Source organism: Furipterus horrens, unplaced genomic scaffold, assembly GCF_987537825.1.
Source record: "Furipterus horrens unplaced genomic scaffold, mFurHor1.1.pri manual_scaffold_16, whole genome shotgun sequence".
In the NCBI taxonomy this organism is placed as follows: domain Eukaryota; kingdom Metazoa; phylum Chordata; class Mammalia; order Chiroptera; family Furipteridae; genus Furipterus; species Furipterus horrens.
The window spans coordinates 2,603,969-2,623,250 of NW_028327186.1; the positions used below are offsets into that span (position 1 = coordinate 2,603,969).

Sequence of the window (19,282 nt, forward strand, 5' to 3'; positions counted from 1 at the left end):
AACATTTAGCTCTGTCATTAAGGAAATGTTCCCGTATAATTTATGAGATGCCTGGCAGGTGAAGGGCGATAGTTGCCTATGAAAAGCTGACTGCATATAAAACAAGTTTTAATAACTGGCTTACTACAGAACTCCCGCTGTCTAAGCTCTGTCCTCAGGAAAGACACACAGGGACTTGTTCCATGAGAACATGAACTTGGACCTTATGTTTCATAGAGAAGAGTCTATGCAAGTCCAATGAAGTTATGGAAGTCATAGGTATTCTCTTGGAAGTTATTACAAAAGTTCCCCGAACGGATATATTGTTGTACCGATTATTTGAATAAAATGGAAAATGTTATTTACAATGCTGTAACAGGAATGCATTTTAGTTAAACTACTTTATGGTTTAACTAACAGATACCCTAAGACAGATAAAGGCATGTGTGGATTTGCCATTATACCAATTTCATACGGTCATGCCATTTTGTACCTGCATAGCTGTTACAGTTCACGAAGTCCTTTTATTTACACAATTTCACTTAATTCTCCCGACATTATCATGCTACCATGGTTGTGAAAACTTAGGGCCGAGCAGATGAATTCAGGTCCCAGATTTCTGATTGACAAGGGGGAGCTCCAGGGAACTGGAAATACCAGGGAGACTGTAGAGGGGGAGAAGCTTAGAAAAGTAACCCTATGAAGTCATTTGTGAACTACAGCGCTCAGCCTCAACCGGAGGGCAGGCAGGTGTGGGATGGGGCGGGGGGGGGGGGGGTGTCTGCTGCTCATTAGCGTACCAAAAGCATCCTGGGAGAAAAAGGGGACAAAAACGGTCAAGCGAGGAACTCTGGAATGTCACCCCTTCATAAGAGAAACAGCAACACTGGCAAAAACTTTCAAAATCCACTTTTTGTGGAGATCTAGAAATCAACCAGTGACTTGCAGCCGTCTACGGAATGCTTACTCAAGAAACCTGGCTGGGCCTTGCTGTTTTTCTCTGTTACTGTTGTTTTTGTTTTTTTAAAGTGAGCATTAGGGCATTTGAACCTAGCCAGCGTCACCCGCCACTGCCCAGCTCAGTGGAAGTCCTAAAACTAACAGCCTGAATTGCCCGTACCAGTGGAAGCAGAAAGGACCTCATCCACAAAGAATTGTGGTGATTTGTGCTCTCCGGCCTGAAAGACTGGCTCCGAAGACTTGTCTTCCTGTCCCCTGCCTTGGAACTGGCCCAGGGCCAAAGCTGCGAGCTGGGAGGCATGGGGGTGGGGGTGGCAAATGTCTGAGTTCCTGGGTGATAGATCCCAGCACTGGGGCACGCGACAGACTCACGAAAAAGCTTGGGTGAAAAGGCTGAGCCTCGAGAAGATGCCTATAGGGCCTTGAAAAGCTGTGGCATGTTTCTGGGACTCTAGAGGCCCCTGTGCGTGCAGAGCGCTGTGAACACGCTCAGGGGCCATGTGAGAAGGCCGAAAGCACACGGGTCTGGCTGACCTGGAGTCTGTGCAAGCAGAACGTGAAGGCGGAGGCGAAGGTGTAAACCCTCTGGCTGAGGGGGAGGTTGCACGCACACCCAGCCCTTCAGCAAAGCCTTGGACGTGTTGTTTATTCCAGAGGTTTGTGGAAATTGCTGTCTCATCATGAGCTGACAGCTCAGCTAACAGGACAGAAACTCGAGCGGTCACGTAGAACAAAGAAGAGATTTCACGGAGTTAGTTCAGAAAAATCCCTAAACAAACAAGAACAGCTAGGAAGAAGCGATATTCAGCTACGGGAAGGAAGGCAATCCTGCTGTGTGTGACAGTGTGGGTGGACCCTGAGGGCATTAGGCTAATGGTAAGTCAGAGAAAGGCAAATACTGTGCCTATAGGAGGCATCTGAGAAGGTCCAACACGGGAAAGCAAAGAGTAGAACAGTGGTTTCCAGTGGCCGGAATGGGAGAAGTTGGGGAGGTGTTCGAGGGGACAAACTTGCCACAAATAGTCCTGGAGATCTCACGCACGCGTAGTGATTATAGACCACAAAGCTGTGTTACAGACTTCAAAGTTGCTAAAGGACAAGATCTTCATTGTTCCCTCCATGACAAAAAAATGATAATTAGGTGACGTGATAGAGGAATTAGCTAGGGCTATGGTGATCATCGTATTGCAATATATAAATATGTCCGGTCAATGTGTATGCACCTTAAATTTACACAAGGTAATATGTTAGTTATAGCTCAATAAAACAATTTTAAAAGATTTTATTTAATTTTTAGAGAGAGGGGAAGGGAAGGAGAAAGAGAAGGAGAGAAACATCAGTGTGTGGTTGCCTCTCACACACCCCCAACTGGGAACCTGGCCCACAGCCCAGGCCTGTGCCCTGACTGGGAATCGAACCGGAGACCCTTTGATTCGCAGGCTGGTGTTCAATCCACTGAGCCACACCAGCCAGAGCTAAAAACAATTTGTTTTAAAAAAAGCCAATGTTCACACAAAACTTGTGCATGCTCACAGCCGCACCTTTCAGACTTGCCAAAAATGATGGAAATAACCCAAATGCCCTTCAGCAGATACTGTGGTACCTCCATGCCATAAATCCTCCGCAATAAAAAGGATTGGATGAATGACTGATACACTCAGCAACAGGGGTGAATGTCAAAGACATTCGGCTGAAAAGAAACCTGTCTCCAAAGGGTAACTACCGTACGATGCCATTTATTTGACGTTCTCAAAGAAAGATAAAATGATGGGGATGGAGAACTGATCTGCGGTTGCCAGGACTGGGGTGGGAGAGGGTGTGACTCTAAAGTGTAACGGGGAGAAGTTTCGGGGGCAGGGATGGAATTACCCTGGATCTTCATCATGATACTGGTTATAGAAACCCATACAAGTGTTAAAATTCATAGAACTGTATACCAAAAGGAAAAGAAAAAGCCCACTTATGGTAGGATCATTTTAAAAAGAAAACATGAAATTAGAAAGAGGTCTTTAAGAGGGAATCAATTTTATTTAATGGGAAAGCCAAGCGAATCACTTGGGACCTGGAAAACGTTGGCAGACATTTTCTGCCGCTCTGCAACGTAGCTGATGCTTTTGAAACCTTTGGAAACGAGAGCTGAATTAGGATGCGGGAAGCTCAGCAAGCCGCTCTCTCCCTTGTTTTCCTGCCACTCTGTGTGCAAGCAGATAAGGGACTTGTGTGCCGTTGCTGCCCAGATAGCCTGCCTTTCCCCGTCTGCAATGGAAATCGCTTCTTGTATGGATGTCAGAGTTTGGGAAGGACGTTTTGAGTAATTGTGGGAAGTCACAAAACATGGCTAGCACAGGAAATTTGTCCTTTCTGTTAATCGTTCCAGAAGCACGTTAGCTGAAACTCATTTTTCTTGTCCTTTCCCACATCCTGTAAAAAGTCAGTACGGCGTGCCTCCATTTGGCATCGCCGTCTAGAATGGGCTGTCTCCATGAAGCATGGTTTCTTCCGCAGCTTCAACTAAGCGAGTGGCAGTGGGAATGAAAGATTGAAAAGACACTTAAAGATGCCCTGGCCGGTGTGGCTCAGTTGGTTGGACGATGTCCTGCAAACTGAAAGGGCACAGGTTCGATCTCCGGTCAGGGCACAGGCCTGGGTTGCAGGTTCGGTCCCTGGTTGGGGCGCATGCAAGAGGCAACCGATCAATGTTTCTCTCCCTTTCTCCCCTCTCTCTGGAATCAATAAAAAGAAAAAGAAAAAGAAAAAAAACGGACACCTAAAGAGCAGCCCTACCACAGGGCCTGGCAACTTATTCCCTGCAGTGGGAGGGGAGCTCAGAGAGAGTAAGGGAGACTCAGGATCGCATGACTTGGAGGTTTCTTTCTGTGTGGGAGGCTGCCAATGCTGTCATCTGGGTTAGGAAATATGGGGAAAAAACACCGCAGATAATTAGAAAACACTTGAGAGGGAAGATGCACATCTCTAGTTGACAGGCTTATTTGTTTTTGTAAGTTTGCATGACTGCCTTATCTTTAAATGTAATGTCTGTTTAAAAAAAAAATCCCAAGTTTGTTACAGAGGCGACATAGTTTATAACAAGGAATGGTTGGGGGTGAGAGATCTGAAGTGAGCAAGGAGGCACGGCATTGAACGGAGAAAGCCAAGTCTTACTCAAAGTCATGGACAATGAATAGTGACAGGTTCTTCTGTTGGTCCCCAGAATGCAAGAGGACAGAGAGACCCCTTAGAATCTGTCATCTCTCTGGCAGGGAACCCTTAAAAGGTAATTTGGTGAATTCGATCCCCCTGGTTGCAGACTTCCTTCCTGCCCAAACAATGTAGTTTCTTCAGGGGCATAAACATAGTCTTCTCCCCGTGAAAAGAGCTCAGAATAGAAGCCCAGGATCCTCCTGTGTGTCAGAGGGCAGCTGTCAGCGTTACCGCGGAGCAGAACATTCGCAAAGGCAGTTCGGAGAGAATGTAGGGCAGGGAGCTGCAGAAGCAGCAAAGTGAGGAGCCCTCCGGGGAGACCACAGTCAGGCAGGGAGCAGTAACTTTCTGCGAAGAAGAGCAGCAGGGCCCTGGCCGGGTAGCCCCGTTGGTTGGAGCATCGCCCCTACATGCCAAGGTCGCAGTCAAGGCACATACAAGAACCAACCGCTGAATGCACAGAAAGGAGGAACAACAGAGGAATGTTTCTCTCTTTCTCCCTCCCCTCCGCTCTCTCTAAAAATAAACAAGAACTCTAACAGCAGATATTTATAATCTGCCATGATCTGTTTCTTACAACCCCATTAGGGAAATACTAATTATTAATATAATGAGCAATTTAAAGTTATTGGTCTTCACACAGTTAAATGACCTCATGGGCCTTAAGTAAACCATCCGATAACCCAAACTTAATAATTAACAATGTATTTTCTGAATTCCCTGAACGTCAAGTAAGGATTTTAATGTATTTAATTTGCCATGATAACAATTACTTGCTGACAGCTATAGCCAGAAGCCAAAACTTTTGAGTGCTCGTACCTGCTTTATGATCAGAGGTGACATGAGGGAGTAGTGAAGGGACAGAAGCCAGAGCTGATGCTGGGGCTGCCCTGAATGCCTCCGAATCCTAGCACCACGGCTACCAGCTGTGTGACCTTGGGCAAGTCACCTACACTCTCTGTGCCTACCTTACGGAGCTGTTGTGAGGATTAAACCAGCCTCCAATAGTCCCTCAGCCAGTCCGTACCGATGATTCCATATGGCATCTGGAGCAATCAATGGTAAACAGCACTATGTGTGTTAACTGTATTTCAAAATTATTTTATGCTCCTGCCCTGGCTGGTGTGGCTCAGTGGATTGCGAACCGAAAGATCGCTGGTTCGGTTCCAGGTCGGGGCACAGGCCGGGGTTGCGGGGCAGATCCCCCTTTAGGGGCGTGCAATCATGTATCTCTTGCACATTGATGTTTCTCTCCCTCTCTTTCTCTCTCCCTTCCCCCTCTCTAAAAAGTAAATAAGTAAAATATTTAAAAAAGGATTTTATTTTATGCTTCTAACAGTCATTTTTAGCAGCTTGGTTAGGCGTGTATGAAGTCTGAAAACAGACCCGATGAACTCCACGATTCCCAAGAGACTGTAAAATCCGGTAACCAAAAAACCATGTTATTTTTGTTGTTGTTGTTCAGTAGTTGCTTCATCTCGGCGGAACAAACCTTTCCCTTTGTTTTCGCCAGAGTTGAAAATATGTCGATGAGGTTGGAAGAGATCAACGAGCGAGAACACTTTATGAGGACGTCCCTGCAGACCGTGGACCTCCGGCTGTCGCAGCTGGAGGAGCTCTCCGGCAGGATGGCGACCGCGCTGGAGCGCCTCGCGGGGACGGCCGGGCCGGAGCTCCTGCAGACACGGGCCCGCGCTTCGTCGGAAGGCGACGCGACGCACCTTCTGCGGCAGAGCAGCGCCCGCATCGGCCACAGCGGCGACAGCGCGAGCCGGGGCCCCTGCCACGCGGAGGGGCCGCCGTGTGAGGACGGCTCCCTCTCCACAGCGCCCGGGACGGGGCGCAGGAGGAAAGCCCGCTCCCTCCGTACGAAGGAAGAAGAGGACCCCCCGAGGCCCCTGGTGGCCCAGCGCCAGGGCAGCCTTCGCCTCTGGCCCGGCACAGGCGCCCCGGCGACACGGGAGGGCAGCCGGGTGGCGGTCGACGGCAGGAAGCGCACGTCGGGGCCCGAACTGGGCCCAGGAATCGGGATTTCCGCCGACGGAAGGCGGGCTGACCCTAAACGAGAGGAGACCGTCTCCCCAGGTTTAAATCAAGCGGATGTCATGTCCGAACTGAATAAACCCGATCTTCAGGACGCTCCGCTCAGAGTGGACACCGCGGAGATGGAAGGCTCCGTCGTCTGTCCCCGGGGAGACACGAACGGGGCACGCTGTCACGCCGAGGGCGCCTTCAGTGCTTGTCAGACCACGACGTCCGGGAGTGGTGTATGTTCCCCTGGGAGGAAGCTGGCCGTCGGGGTTGACAGCGGGTGTGCAGAGCACAGCTCCGTCATGGATGGAGCGTGTCCCTCAGCGGGGCAGCCGTGGGCGACGGAACGGAAATACCAAGTTCAGAAGGTCCCTCGGCCTCGCAGTGCTGACGTCCCCTGCGTGACACCGGAAGCTGACGTTCCCTACATGGCACCGGAAGCTGACGTCCCCTGCGTGGCACCGGAAGCTGACGTCCCCTGCGTGGCACCGGAAGCTGACGTCCCCTGCGTGGCACCGGAAGCTGCGATGCGGGCAGAGCGTCAAGGCCAAGCGACAGATCCCGAGGACGAGGGCTGCGTTTCTGAAACCGCCCCTCGAATCTCTCGGTTGTCACTCGCCGTGGCGGAGAGAACTGGGAAGGCGCTCTTGCTGGCTGTGAAGCCGGACCAGACTTTGGGATTCGCATCTTTAAGGTCAAAAAGTGTACATGGCCGCCCGAGGAAGGCCGAGGCCGTTCAGGGCACGTTAGACAGAGCTGGACATGCGAGTAGCTTGAGTCACCTCGCGGTCGTGCCCGGAATGAAAACGGAGGTCAAGCCAGAGAAAACTTCCCCCGAAACGGAATGCTAATGCGTTTGGGTTCCCTGATTTTGACATCAAAGCCACTGATGAGCACCATGTTGGGTCATCAGTTTCTGAAGACGTTTTCAGGAAACATACCTGGCAACTGGGACTTGTGATTAAGATGAAATGCACTAAACTGACGGAATGTTTTGTGAGCATCTGTTAGGAAACTTAGTGGTTTTTTTTTTTTTTTTCTTTTAGTTGGAGTAGGACCAAAGGAAAGCGAGGATACTCCAGTGGAGGTTGAGTACTTAATCAATGCAGAGAAGTCTACGATCTATATTTCTGGGGGCCGCCAAATAGCCTAAGAAATGCCTCTGGGTGCCACTAATAGGCTAGTTAAGGAGTAAGGAATCCTGTAAGAGAGAGGCAATAAAGAGAAAGCAAAAGTGTCGAAAAGGAGGGGTTGGGGAGGAGAAAAATTAAATTATGAGCTGCAAGAAGTGGGAAGTGGAAAGGAGCCATAAACACCCGATGTTCCTGTTTTAAAATCACACAATGAAGGAAAGCACAGGCTGGTGCCAACGATCACACTGTCGTAGTTCAGGGGCACCAAGAGTTTTGTTGATGTGTCAAAATAAAGGACACAACAGGCATTTTCAGGTTGTCCTGGAGTCCTTGATAGCAACACAAATTAGCTGTCCCTCTGGGTAGACAATGGCTTGTGCAAAGCTGTGGCTAAAGCGGAAAGGGTGCATGTTCAGGGTGGAAACTGTCCAGAACCACGGAGACTTCATGGCTGAGAACCTAAAGTGCTGTGCTTCCATGTGTAAGGTCAGAGGCCCACCCTCCTCCCTGCAAAGTGACCACTGTCCTTTTATAGGAAAGACTTCCTTGCTGTAAGACAGTGCCTCCCACACCGCCGGGAGACCTAAAACACTGGTTTTATTTGCTCGTGGGCACTGCGGGGCAGGAATTCAGACAAGGCACAGCAGGCACGCCCCTGATTTGTGCTGTTTGCTGATGTGCAAGGTGTTAAGACTCCCACGATGGCCGGTTCCCAGCGATCCACGTGGCATCTGGATGTGGAGCTGGGAAAAGGTGTTAATATCTGGCTCCTACAAGCCAGTACTGACTGGCTGCAGCCACGCCATGGTGTGTGAGCTGGGAAGACTGAGGGTCTGGAGGTGGAGGCTGAACCCTCCAGAGCATCTTCCCTGACCTGTGGGCTGTGGCTGGAATGTGACTTGTCATCCACCAGAGCATGTAAGCATGGCCTCTCCAGGTGGCCGGGCTCCATCTCACTGTGACCGTCTCAAAGAAATCCCATTTTTTACACAGCCGTTCTGTCTTCCGAAACTGAGTGTCCCAGTGAACAAGGAGGAAGTGTCATTGTTTTTTAGGTCCTAGCTTCAGGAGTCATGCAGGGTCACTTACATGGCATTTCTGGGTTACAGCTGAGTCACCAAGGTCAGCCTAGATTCAAAGGCAGGGGTCAAATATGGGAGGAGAGTTCACAATTTTGCAGATTTTTTAAAAATTGCATTCCATTACTGTTTTATCACCTGACTGTTCCTCAGCACTATGGTTTCATCTTACTCTGTTTGCACTTCCTGACGCGCCTCCCCTCCATCCACCCCCGCCCCCTCATCCCTTTCTCCTCCTTCAAACTAATCTGTTGAAGGACATGGGCCATTTTGTCTTGCAAAGTTTCCCAGAGTCTAAATTTTATTGGCTGGAGACCCACAGGCAGTTTCACAGGCCCCACTGTTCTTGAAAGTTGGCAGAATTCAGAGGATTATTCTGGCTTCGGTTCAAGCCCTTTGGCAAGGCTACCTGGGCGATGTTGCTTCTTTCATCACGAGTCACGTGTGTCTGTTTATTCATCCGTCTTTTTGTGAGGTTACCAGCTCTTGCTACTCAATGCCTAGATCTCTCAATGCATAGGAGGCTGAAAATGGTAATGCTTTAATCCTATTATTTCTTTTATTAGTTAGAATATGAGACGATTTCTTTCCCCTCCTATTTGGTTACAGAGTGAGAAGTTCACACTGTACAGCAGGAGCAGTGATTAACTGTTCCCATTTACTTGACAGTTTTCAAGATAATTAATTGGTTCTCTTATCATCCTCCAAAGGTAACTGATGGATTTTACATATATATTTGATATATAAAGTATACATATATTTGATATGTATAGTGTATGTACATGATACACTTGTATTAATTTTTATATCTTTCTCCCCATAATGAAAATGCTGTGAAAGTAGGAACTTTGTCTTCCCAGTGACCCGAATAGTTTTTAGCACAAAGCCAGCATTCAATACAAATTTGGTAGTTAACTGAATGAAAGTATAGAGTACCTAGTACCTAGGAGGTATTCAAGAAATGCCAGTTCTTTCTCTTCACAGGGAAAAGGAAATTATCTATAGGGAATGCCACTTGCCCATGATAGAAGAACCAGGGATGGAAAGAATCAGAAAAACAGGAGAAAGAGGACAAAATAGTGACATTAGAGCCAAAAGCAGGGATAGCCAGCTACTCCGAACATACAGGATAGTCAAAGAGATCAGGACTGAGAAGCAGCTATGACTAGCTCTATGAGCTGCGTTGTATACTCCCAAAATTCTCGACTGCAACACGACTATATTTGGAGACAGGACCTTTAGGTTAAATGAGGTCATAAGGCCGGGGCCCAAACCCAACATGATTTGTGCCCTTAGAAGACACCAGAGTGTTCTCCAGCATTCACGAGCTTGCTCCCTCCTTCCTCTCTCCCCATTGGCCTCTGAGCCCACACCCCAAACCTACCTTGACCTTGGACTTCCAGCCTCCAGAACTGTGAGAGGTCAACTTCTGTTGTCTAAGCCCCCCAGTCCATGGTGTTTTTATGATGGCATCCCAAGTAGACTAATACAATTAGGTATCTGAAGCTGCCGTAAAATTTAGGGTGACGTTAACAGTATGTCTGGAAATCAGTTTTCCCACTTTCCAAGCATGTGGTCACAGATTACAGTTAGAGATTCTAAGAAAACCTATATGGGAGAACCCAGGTCACAGGGTAAGTCACTTAAAAATAAAGAAACACCCACTTATTGCTTGAAGAGTGTGTGTGGATAAAAACCCATTTTTCCCACTTTTATTGAGGTATAATGGACATATATCACTGTATAAGTTTAAGGTGTCTAGCATTATGATTTTTGACTTAACACAGGTTGTGAAATGACCATAATAGGTTTTATTTGCTTCCATCATCATACGGATACAATAAAAAGGAGCAAAAAACAAACAAACAAAAAAAGAAAACAAAAAAACTTTTCCCTTGTAATGAGAACTCTTAGGATTTACTCTTAACAACTTGCATATACACCACACAGCAGTGTGAACCATTGTCATTATATGGCACATTACTTCCCCAGCACTTACTTATTCCAATTATAAACTGAAAGTTTGTGCCTTTTAACCACGTTTCTCCAGTCCCCCATCCAGCCCCCTCCCTGGTAACCAAAAACCTGGTATTTTTCTAGGTTTGTATTTTGTTTCATTTTGTTTCATCCATTTAAGGTAGAGAAATCACTAATTGTTCATTAAAAAAGTTTTAAAATGTATTTGCACAATAGTATTTTTAACACCTATACTGCAGTGTGTTATAACACATTTGTGGTTTCCGAGCAAAATGGAATGATTTTGTTGGAATCAAACAAGGTGAGCAGAACGATCAGTAGGGGTCTGAATCCAGGATAAATTGTTTTCGGAGGGGAAAAAAAGGCAACCTTTGGAATCTTTAATTTTTTAATATCTCCTTTAGCAACACGTATCACTATATGGCCACACTGGAGGTTCCTTATGACATTAATTAGGAAATGGAGTAGGGTTTTCTTCTTCATTTAGCTGCCGCTCACTGGCATCTTTACATCTGTGGAGGAGCAAGAAAGGCAAGGAGGTAACTCGCTTCATATTCTTTTCCGCATTAAAGTTTCATAAAGAGGGTAGATGCAAACTAACGACATCGAGGGGTCCGGCCAATGTCATCGGGCGGGACGTCCCTGTCTCAAAGCTCCGCGCGGCGACAGCGCACCCGGTGATGGAAGACAGTCCCGCCCGGTGTGGGGCCTCTAAGGGGGGCTTTACATGCGGGACCGACAGCGCCGAACGTCCGAGGCAGGTCACCGCCGGCCCCACCTGTCCCTCCCCCCGGAGCCGGCCAGAGGGACTGGTTGACACCGGGGCACCAGAGTCCCTTCCCGAGGACTTCAAACAACAACGATCGCGCCATCTGCATGCCTAACGAGCAAGAGAGCTGTCCCAGGAAAAGTGGGGCAGTCGCAACACGTCACAGGCCAACTCCTGCAGGTGCCGTGGCTCCCGCGGGCCGCCGTAGGTCCCTGGGGCCGTCTGAGCCCCGCGGGCCGCCGTACGAGCGCCCTCGCCGGGCTGCGCTCCAAGATGGCTACCGGGCGCCGCTCCCCCCGGCGTTCTAGCTGAGGAGGTCCCGGCAGCGGGCGCGGGGCGCAAGCCTCGCGTTGCGGCGCCAGCGAGGCCTGGAGGCTGAGCAGCCGGCCGCCGGCCCTGCGCGCACCGTCTCTCGGGGCGGGGCGCTGGGCCCCTTCCGGGGATGGGCCGCGGCGCCCCCGTCGGCCTGACTCTGCCCCGACTCCTCCCCGCTCGGGCGGGCGCTCCGCCGTGTCCCCGCCCGTCCGCGCGCCCGGCCCGGCTGGCCGCAGACGGGGCCTGGGCGGCCGCACGGGGAGCTCCAAGCCCGCGGGCGTCGGGAGGCGTCCGCGCTGCCGCTGGCCCGCGGCGGGTCCCGGGCTGCGACCTGGCCGGGGCGAAAAGGCGGCGGCACCATGTTCTCCCTCAAGCCGCCCAGACCCACGTTCAGGTCGTACCTCCTGCCGCCGCCCCAGGTAAACCCCCTTCCAGCGAGCGCCCCTGCCCGCGAAGCTTCCGGGGAACCGCGGGGCACCCCGGAGTCCACCTCCGTCCCCCTGTCCCCAGCCGCGCGGCGGCCCCCACGGGCTCGGTAAAAACTTGGGAAACTCCGCCGCAGCCATTCTGTGCCCGGAGACCCGTGCTCCGTGGCCGGGTCGTGGGACGGGACCGCAGGGAGCGCCCGGAGCCGGGTCTGCCGGCCTGGCGACGCTCCGCACGGTGACCGCGCCGCCCGCGAGCGCCTGGGAAGCGGGGTTCCCTGCCTGTCGGCGCGCGTGAGCGCCTGGGCGCGCGGCGCAGGCAGTTTTCCTGCTTCATCCCCACGCGACCGAGGCGACGGCGCGCCGATCTGAAGACGACCTCGGTGAAAGCGGGAGGGAATCTGCAGGCCGGGGGTCGGGGGGCGGACGTGGCTCCGTCGCGTTTGTCATCGCTCGGAGAGCCACCTTTGGGGAGGAAAAGGGTTTCTTTTGATTTATTCTGGTCCTGCGTTTCAGACTGACGAGAAGATGAATTCGGAACCGAAGATTAAGAAACTGGAGCCGGTCCTTTTGCCAGGTAAACGTTAGCCGTCTGATGGCTTCGGGTCCGATATTGTTCCCCGGGCCAGTCCCGTGGGGTCCACTTTCCTTCTCTTTTTACTTTGAACTTGATCCTGGTAAAAATCTAACCGCTCAGGGGAGCGCAAAAAAAAAAAAAAAAGCAGACAAAAAACGTTTAGAATTGAACAACATCAAAAAGTACTGATGAATCGGTGTCGGTCCCTGAAAGCTGAAGCCTCGTGGAAGACTGTCAAGAATGGGACCAGCTCCGTGACTTTTTAAAGCAGGCTCCGGCCGGCCGTCTGCAGCCTCACGCCTTCGTGACTCGCCGTCCGAGCTGGGTCTGGGTCTCTGTACCGCCGACCAAGCTCAGGGAACGCTGCACTCCGTTCTTGGCAGATGTTTTTGCAAGGTCACGTGTTTCAGGTTAGAAAGGCACGATTGACACCTGGGGGGCGGCCCTGTGCGGTGCAGGACGCCCAGCAGCACCCCCCGCTCCCCCGCCCGCTGCTGGGGTGCCCGTCCGCCTCTCCCGCCTCCTGGCTGCGAGGCCAGCGCCCCTCAGCGTGGACAGAACCCCGTTTTTGTTTCCCTCCCGCAGAGCAGAGCAGCGTGTGCTTTAGAGCACCTTCGCGAGAGACGTGGGCGTGGGTGATAGAGAGCGGATGAGTTTTAAAGCGTATAAACTATTTGATTGGTATTTTGAATTGTACGGCAATAGTGTAATAATTAGAAAGAAGCCCATCATTCACTCTGATTATTGGGGGAGGTCGTCAGATCCGTCGGAGAGCCTGGTTTAAACCTGAAACATAATCCAACACCCGCTTGTGTGGCTGCTATGAACATTGAAAAACCTTAGTCATGATTTAATACTGAATCTAATAAAATGACTCAACTTTTATAGTGGCCATTGAATAAAAGTGAAACCTTTACACTCTGTGCTTTAAAATACTAGCTATTAAGTAGAAGCGGGCACATTAAAAACATCATCCGTGGCCCGCAGTTTGAAAGTTGTTTTAAACTTTATTATGGGAGTTGGTTAAAATTTGTGTCCTTGATTTTGTTAATGCTTTTCACCCAGACTGTGTGTGCTAAATAATCCTCGGGGCTCCCCTTAGAGGGAACCGCAGAACCGCTGAGTGACCTCTGACCCTGCGTGTGGGGCTTCAGCCTCAGCCACCCGGGCACTCAGGTCTGCGTGGGGGTCCTTGAACCTCAGGCAGGCCCGTTCCTAGGCTTTGATTCCTCTGTTCCGATGCTGTGATTTGACATTAATAGACAACATGGTCTTAGCTACCAGTATAGTGCTTGATTTAAAAAAATTGGCTTTTAGGTTTAAGATATGCTTATGAGGTGTGTTACTGTCAGTAAGCCTGAAGAACTTTGCGTGGAAGGATCATCCATGCTGTCAGATTAACTGAAAACTTGCCTTTCTACAAAAGAGGCCGAGTTTTCTGGGGAAGCTGTTAGCTCGTTTCCTGGCTGTAAGGGGCTGACTGGTCCTAGAAATCACAGCTAAGCCCGGATCTTCTGACCCGTGTTCATGTTTCACACGGGGTCTGTGTTTGCCCACACGGCGGCTGTGGCACCACACCCAGCACTGTCCTCGAGCGTCACCTGCTCCTTCCCGTGCGTTCAGCCAGCCCTGCGTGGGCGCCTCTGCCACCTTCTCACCCCGCCCTTCCCACAGCCTCCCCTCCCGTCTGTTTCCTTCTCGGCCTGCCCTGGGCCTCCATGGCTCCTCCTCTGCTCTGCAGCCTGCCGCCCGCTGGCCCGTGAGGTCCGGGGACAAGGGGAAGTGAGCGCAGCATGGGCGACCGGGCCTTCGTCCGCCAGAAGCCAGGAGCCGGCCCGGCCTGGCCGCCCGTGGCCTTGCACCGGCGCGCGAACAGGCAGCCGTTGTTCTGAGACAGAGGGCGGCACGCTATGCTCTGGCATCGTGCCTCGCGTTCAAGGATATCCTACTTCAGTTGCCCAGAGTTTGAACTTGTAATTCAATAAGCAGATGAAAATTAGAGCCCAAAATCAATTGTTTATTTGTGTGCCGTTGCAGAGCGCCCTGTTGGGACTTAGCAAACCTAAACTTAAAGGGATCCTCGTCTTTTACGGAGCAGAGGGAACAGAAGAAACGGACTGATAATTTAATTTAGATTGTGGTTCCTGCTACTGATTTTTAACTCACCTGGTTCATGAAACTCCTTAAGATGCAGGCTGCGCCTCATTCTGTGTTGTGGCCCCGATGTCCGGCACGTCTGCGCCAAGAGGCTCCCTGGGCTCCTCGGGCCACCTGCTGAGGTCGCGGCCTTAGCCCAGCAGGCGGGCACGCGCACACAGATGCGCGCAGACCACTGTCAGGGCGAGCCCTAGAGGAAGACGTTCCTTTGCACCCCGGCGTCTCTGCTCGTTCCCAGAGCCACACTTGTCACGAAAATTATATCTGAGCCTGGACGGGAAATGCAGTGCCCAGTTAAGGCCGCTGGCTTTGCCTGGGCTTTCTCTTCCTCTCCCATCATCACAGGAATCTCGTTCTTCTAATGAGTGTATTACATGTGTGCATAGTTACCCATGTCCCTTTGAGAATAGGGTGGCTGTGTGCGCTCAGCATGTGTTAGGAGCAAGTACTGCTAGATGATGCCACTGTCCTTTTATTTTTTATTTTTTAGCTGCTAGATCAGTTCTGTGAGCATGAGGGGTCCTCCTGGGTGCCTGGCTGTGTGCTGCATGGGGAACGTGCTAGAAGAGCCCTGAGCTTGGGTCACGCAGCAAGACCTTAGGCAGACTCCAGCGGCCTGTAGACGGGGCAGGAGATGGAGACCTGGGCCAGTGGTGCCCGGTTCTAACCAGGGCCTGGCTGGCATCAGAGCTGTGTGAAGGCTTGACCGGCCCTCGGTCTTATGGAGAAAAAGAAAAATATATACGGCTTTTTCTCCCATGAAGCTAAATGGATTTGATTTAAAGGATTGTGTTTTATTCTGAAATTCTGTCCTTCCAACTTCTTTGGTGTACGTACATTCTTTTGTTAAGTGAAGGTAATAGTAGCTGTGGCTTTCTAAAAAGTTTTTAAGTTAGTAAAATGAAAGATTGAGAAATCTGTTGGTTTCCTGAATAACTTTTGTAGTTTATCTGATCTGTGGAATCTGACCTGGAAACCATTCGATTACATTATTATAATATTGTAGGTACTATTTAGCATCGGTTACTTTGTCAGCCTGGGAATGCCCACCGTCTTCTGGAAAACGAACTCTCCCTCTTCTAACAAATGGTTCTTCCCCATCCATCCAGCCTTGCGTTCTAGCGTGGCCCCCAGCCCCAGTCCGCAGGCGTGGGCGCGCGTTTGCCTCGGATGTTTTCAGGCCGGTGCCAGGGGCCGCAGCTCCAGGGGGTCTACGCAGGAGAGGGAGGTCGCATCGAGGGAGGCAGAGCTGCACGCCGCCGGCTCCGTTTCCCGAAGTGCAGCTGGCACAGAGCCACAGATGGCTGCTTTTCACTGAGATCTTTAACTGCTCCATAGCTTACTGGTTACTCGTGAGAGCCCTTCCAGGTGGGCACCAGTTGGCTTCAGTGACCGATGAGACGCTAGCTGCGGAGATTAACTGGCCCGGTGTGGCCCTGCTCTCGAGGGCAGATCCATTCAGCTCCGCACCCAGGCCGGGCCTCACCCGAGAAGCAGCAGGGCCTCCCCGCTGCACAGGTGGCCCAGGGGCACAGACTTGTGCTTTGCACCTGCACGGACTGGATTGGAGGTCCGCCGGGGGCGCTCCAGCGAGGTGGAGAGAGCTCTGTCCTTGGCTCTGCCCTTTCTGCAGCAGTGACAGGTTTTGCCCCAGCTGAGGAGCAGCATTCAGGCCAATTCAGCAGCTAGAAATGTCTTTGGAGTCGGGGGGCTTCCTGTTGCTCTGTGCTGAGGCGGAGGCCGGTGCGTGCCTGCCGCTTTGTCCGAGGACGTGAGACTTGCAGTGAAGGCACTTGGTGGCCTCTCCTCTCTTCTGACTCCGGGACCTGGCCTTTCACAGCAGGCTCGGTGAGGGGTGGCCGCGGAGCACGGGACGTGCTGTGGCTGCCGGCGAGTTCGTTAGTCCTTCAGCAGGGACCGCGTAATTGCGGGGTCCTGCTCCTGGCAGGGGGGCACAGAGCCGGAAAGGACAGGCTGCTGCCCGCCGCAGTTCCAGTTCCCTGGGGAAATGAGCCATAGCGGAAGGCAGAGGGGGTGAGGGCTCCGAGGAAGGTCACCCAGGCCAGACTTGGGTGGGGAGGGGGCACAGATCTGGACAGGACCCCGCCCGTGCTCAGGCTGCGTGTCAGCACCGCGCTTCCCCTCCTGCTGTCCACGGAGCCAGCAGCATTTTCACGGCTGCGATTGATCATGAATGCACTGATTGTCAATCTTTTGTAATCGGATCAGAGAAGCATGCGGCCGTGGGGCCATCTGGGAAATGAAAATGCCCGTTGTTGGGTCGCTGTCCTGTGTATTTCTTACATATTCGTTACGTGTTTGGGCCATTTACGCGCTGCTCTTGTTTCCTGCCTCACTGTAGGATTGCACACCCCTTAGGTAAAGACTTTCTTTTCCAGATGTTTTAGGTGGTTTAATACTGTTTTTGTAGATGGGCTTTAGAGATGATTGTGGACTGATTTCTGTAGTGTTGGCGATTCGCAGCTGCGTTGCTTTAGGAAGAGCAAAGGACTTGGCCCCGTGATCAGCCCAGCCAACAGCAGGGTCTCAGTGTTAGGGTTGCACCTCCCCCGGGGCGTCCACTAGGAGGCCCGCTCCCCAGGCTGCCGCCACGGAGTGCAGGCCAGCGTTTTGTCCTCACTTCCCCGCTCCCACCGTCAGTCTGTCTGTGCTGTGCAGTCCTGCTCGGAAACTGTTTGTGAGCCTCCCTGAGTAAAATCCCGCTTGGACAGGATCAAGTCCAAGTGCTTTACCCTCCGTGATTTGCCGACACTCCACCTTGCTGACCTCTGCACCGTTTCTCTCTACAGGAGTCCCCCTGGCCAGTCTGCATTTTGCTGTCCACAGTCAACCACAGTACAAAAACACTCCAGGGAACACTCCAGAAACACACAATTCACAATTCATAAATTTTAAATAGAGCGCCGGTCTGAAAAGCATGACGAAATCTCTTGCTGTCCCGCTCCGTCCCTCCTGGGACATGAATCCGTTCTTTGTTCAGCGTCCTCATGCCTTATTGCTTAGTCACTTAGAGAATTGTGGGGTTTTTATTTGTTTGTTTGTTCTTTTTATTGATTTTAGAGAGAGGAATGGAGGCAGAGAGAGAAGAGAGAGATAGCCACTTACTCATGCGGCATTGGCTGGTTCTTGTATGTGCCCTGACCGGGAATCGAACCCGCAACCCTGGTTCTTCGGGATGACGCTCCAACTATCTAAGCCACCTGGCCAGGGCGAGGGTGGTTTTGAGACTGTAATTGGAATCTTCGTGATGTGGCGGGTTTTTGGGGCTTGTCAGCAAGTAGGATCTATCTGTTTCTGTTAAAGGTTTTTATACTGTTAGAAACAGACAAAGGAGATCAATATCCTAACTTAACTTTTATTTTAGTTTCTTGTTTTTCTTCTTTAATCTTCCCTTTTAACTTTAAACTCTAACTTAAAGTTTATCACCAACTAAGTTATCACTTGGGTGCAGAGGGAAACTCAATTTGGATTTATGGAATATATTTAAAATAAACATTGCATTATTAATTTTGAGGTTAAAGCTGAATTCTTATCTCTTTACAAAATAAATCAAACACATTGGTTTGGGGGATCTAGCTGTGTGTTAATAAAATACAAATATTCCATCAAATCATGCTCTTACGGAGAGGAGGTAGTTTGTTCTTCTCCAGGATACCTTTCGTGAGGAGAGGCAGAGCGTGCAGACGGGGGTCCCCCCGCTCCGACTGTGCCCTCTCAGGCCTCTGAGCTCCTTGTGCCTCAGCGTCTGTGCCTCACATGCGGGCGTCGGGCCTTTGAGCACCTGCTGTCAGGATGATGGAGGTGCTCGTGGTTCTGGGGAGCCTGCAGCGTTCTCCTCGCTGTCGTCCTTATGAGATGCTCCTTCCAGGTCACACGGCAGCGGCTGGTGTTTTAGAGTGTGCTTGTAGCTCACACGATGATATTTTTCTTTTTTTAAAGGAGAAATTGTTGTAAACGAAGTTGGTTTTGTGAGAAAATGCATTGCAACGGACACAAGTCAGTACGATTTGTGGGGAAAGCTGGTATGCACGAATTTCAAAATTTCCTTCATCACGGATGACCCGATGCCATTACAGGTGCGTTTTATCTGTGTGCTGCCTAGCTGTGTCAAGGCTTTTGATTCAAAAAGGAAGTTAAGGCTCGTGTTACCCTTGTGAGGTTATTGGGAAAAGAATTAACGTGAACATAACTTTTTATTTCAGAAATTCCATTACAGAAACCTTCTTCTTGGTGAACATGATGTTCCATTAACGTGCATTGAGCAAATTGTCACAGGTATATATTATTCTTGACTTAGTCCATAAAGCTGATACTCCCCTGGAAGACTTGTTTGAGGATAATTCAAATACTTGGGTTGGAATTTTATTTCTGAAGAATTTTTCCTTTTTTATTTATTTTTTTAGCCCCAGGGACATTGATGAAGAGAGAGAGATCAAGAACTTATTTTAAAATGGAGATAGAGAACCTGTAGCTTTTTATATTTTCTAGTATTTGTCCTCTTTTAAATTGACATTTTAATCATAAAATGTATCTAGGGGGTGGTGGTTGGTGTGCAAAGAATCATTTGAAGTATCTTCAAAAGCAAAGTTAAAATTGACCCCCAAAGTCCTAGGAATCACAGACAAATAAATGTGGGAGTCCAGCAAAGCAGTGCTCAG

General features: G+C 50.5%; 2 protein-coding genes and 1 long non-coding RNA gene across 3 annotated transcripts in view; 2 read left to right on the forward strand and 1 right to left on the reverse strand.

Annotated features, from left to right (window-relative positions):
* TRPM1 (transient receptor potential cation channel subfamily M member 1) overlaps positions 1-7,616 on the forward strand; it is a 60,363-nt gene extending 52,747 nt beyond the window's left edge. The window contains exon 27 of the mRNA XM_090263820.1: positions 5,654-7,616. Within this exon, the coding sequence (XP_090119946.1) occupies positions 5,654-7,022 (1,369 nt within the window). The 3' untranslated portion in view covers positions 7,023-7,616. The remainder of the gene's footprint in view (positions 1-5,653) is intronic.
* Positions 7,617-10,730: 3,114 nt separating this feature from the next.
* On the reverse strand, positions 10,731-11,480 carry LOC149991998 (uncharacterized). The gene is made up of 2 exons (XR_016508517.1): positions 11,139-11,480; positions 10,731-10,872 (listed from the first exon to the last, which is right to left on the reverse strand). It is a non-coding gene; the product is annotated as an uncharacterized LOC149991998 (long non-coding RNA).
* Positions 11,481-11,744: 264 nt separating this feature from the next.
* Positions 11,745-19,282, forward strand: part of MTMR10 (myotubularin related protein 10) — a 34,091-nt gene continuing 26,553 nt past the window's right edge. Inside the window, exons 1-4 of the mRNA XM_090263850.1 lie at positions 11,745-11,863; positions 12,386-12,446; positions 18,564-18,700; positions 18,827-18,899. Coding sequence (XP_090119976.1) covers positions 11,804-11,863; positions 12,386-12,446; positions 18,564-18,700; positions 18,827-18,899 — 331 coding nt within the window. The 5' untranslated portion in view covers positions 11,745-11,803. The remainder of the gene's footprint in view (positions 11,864-12,385; positions 12,447-18,563; positions 18,701-18,826; positions 18,900-19,282) is intronic.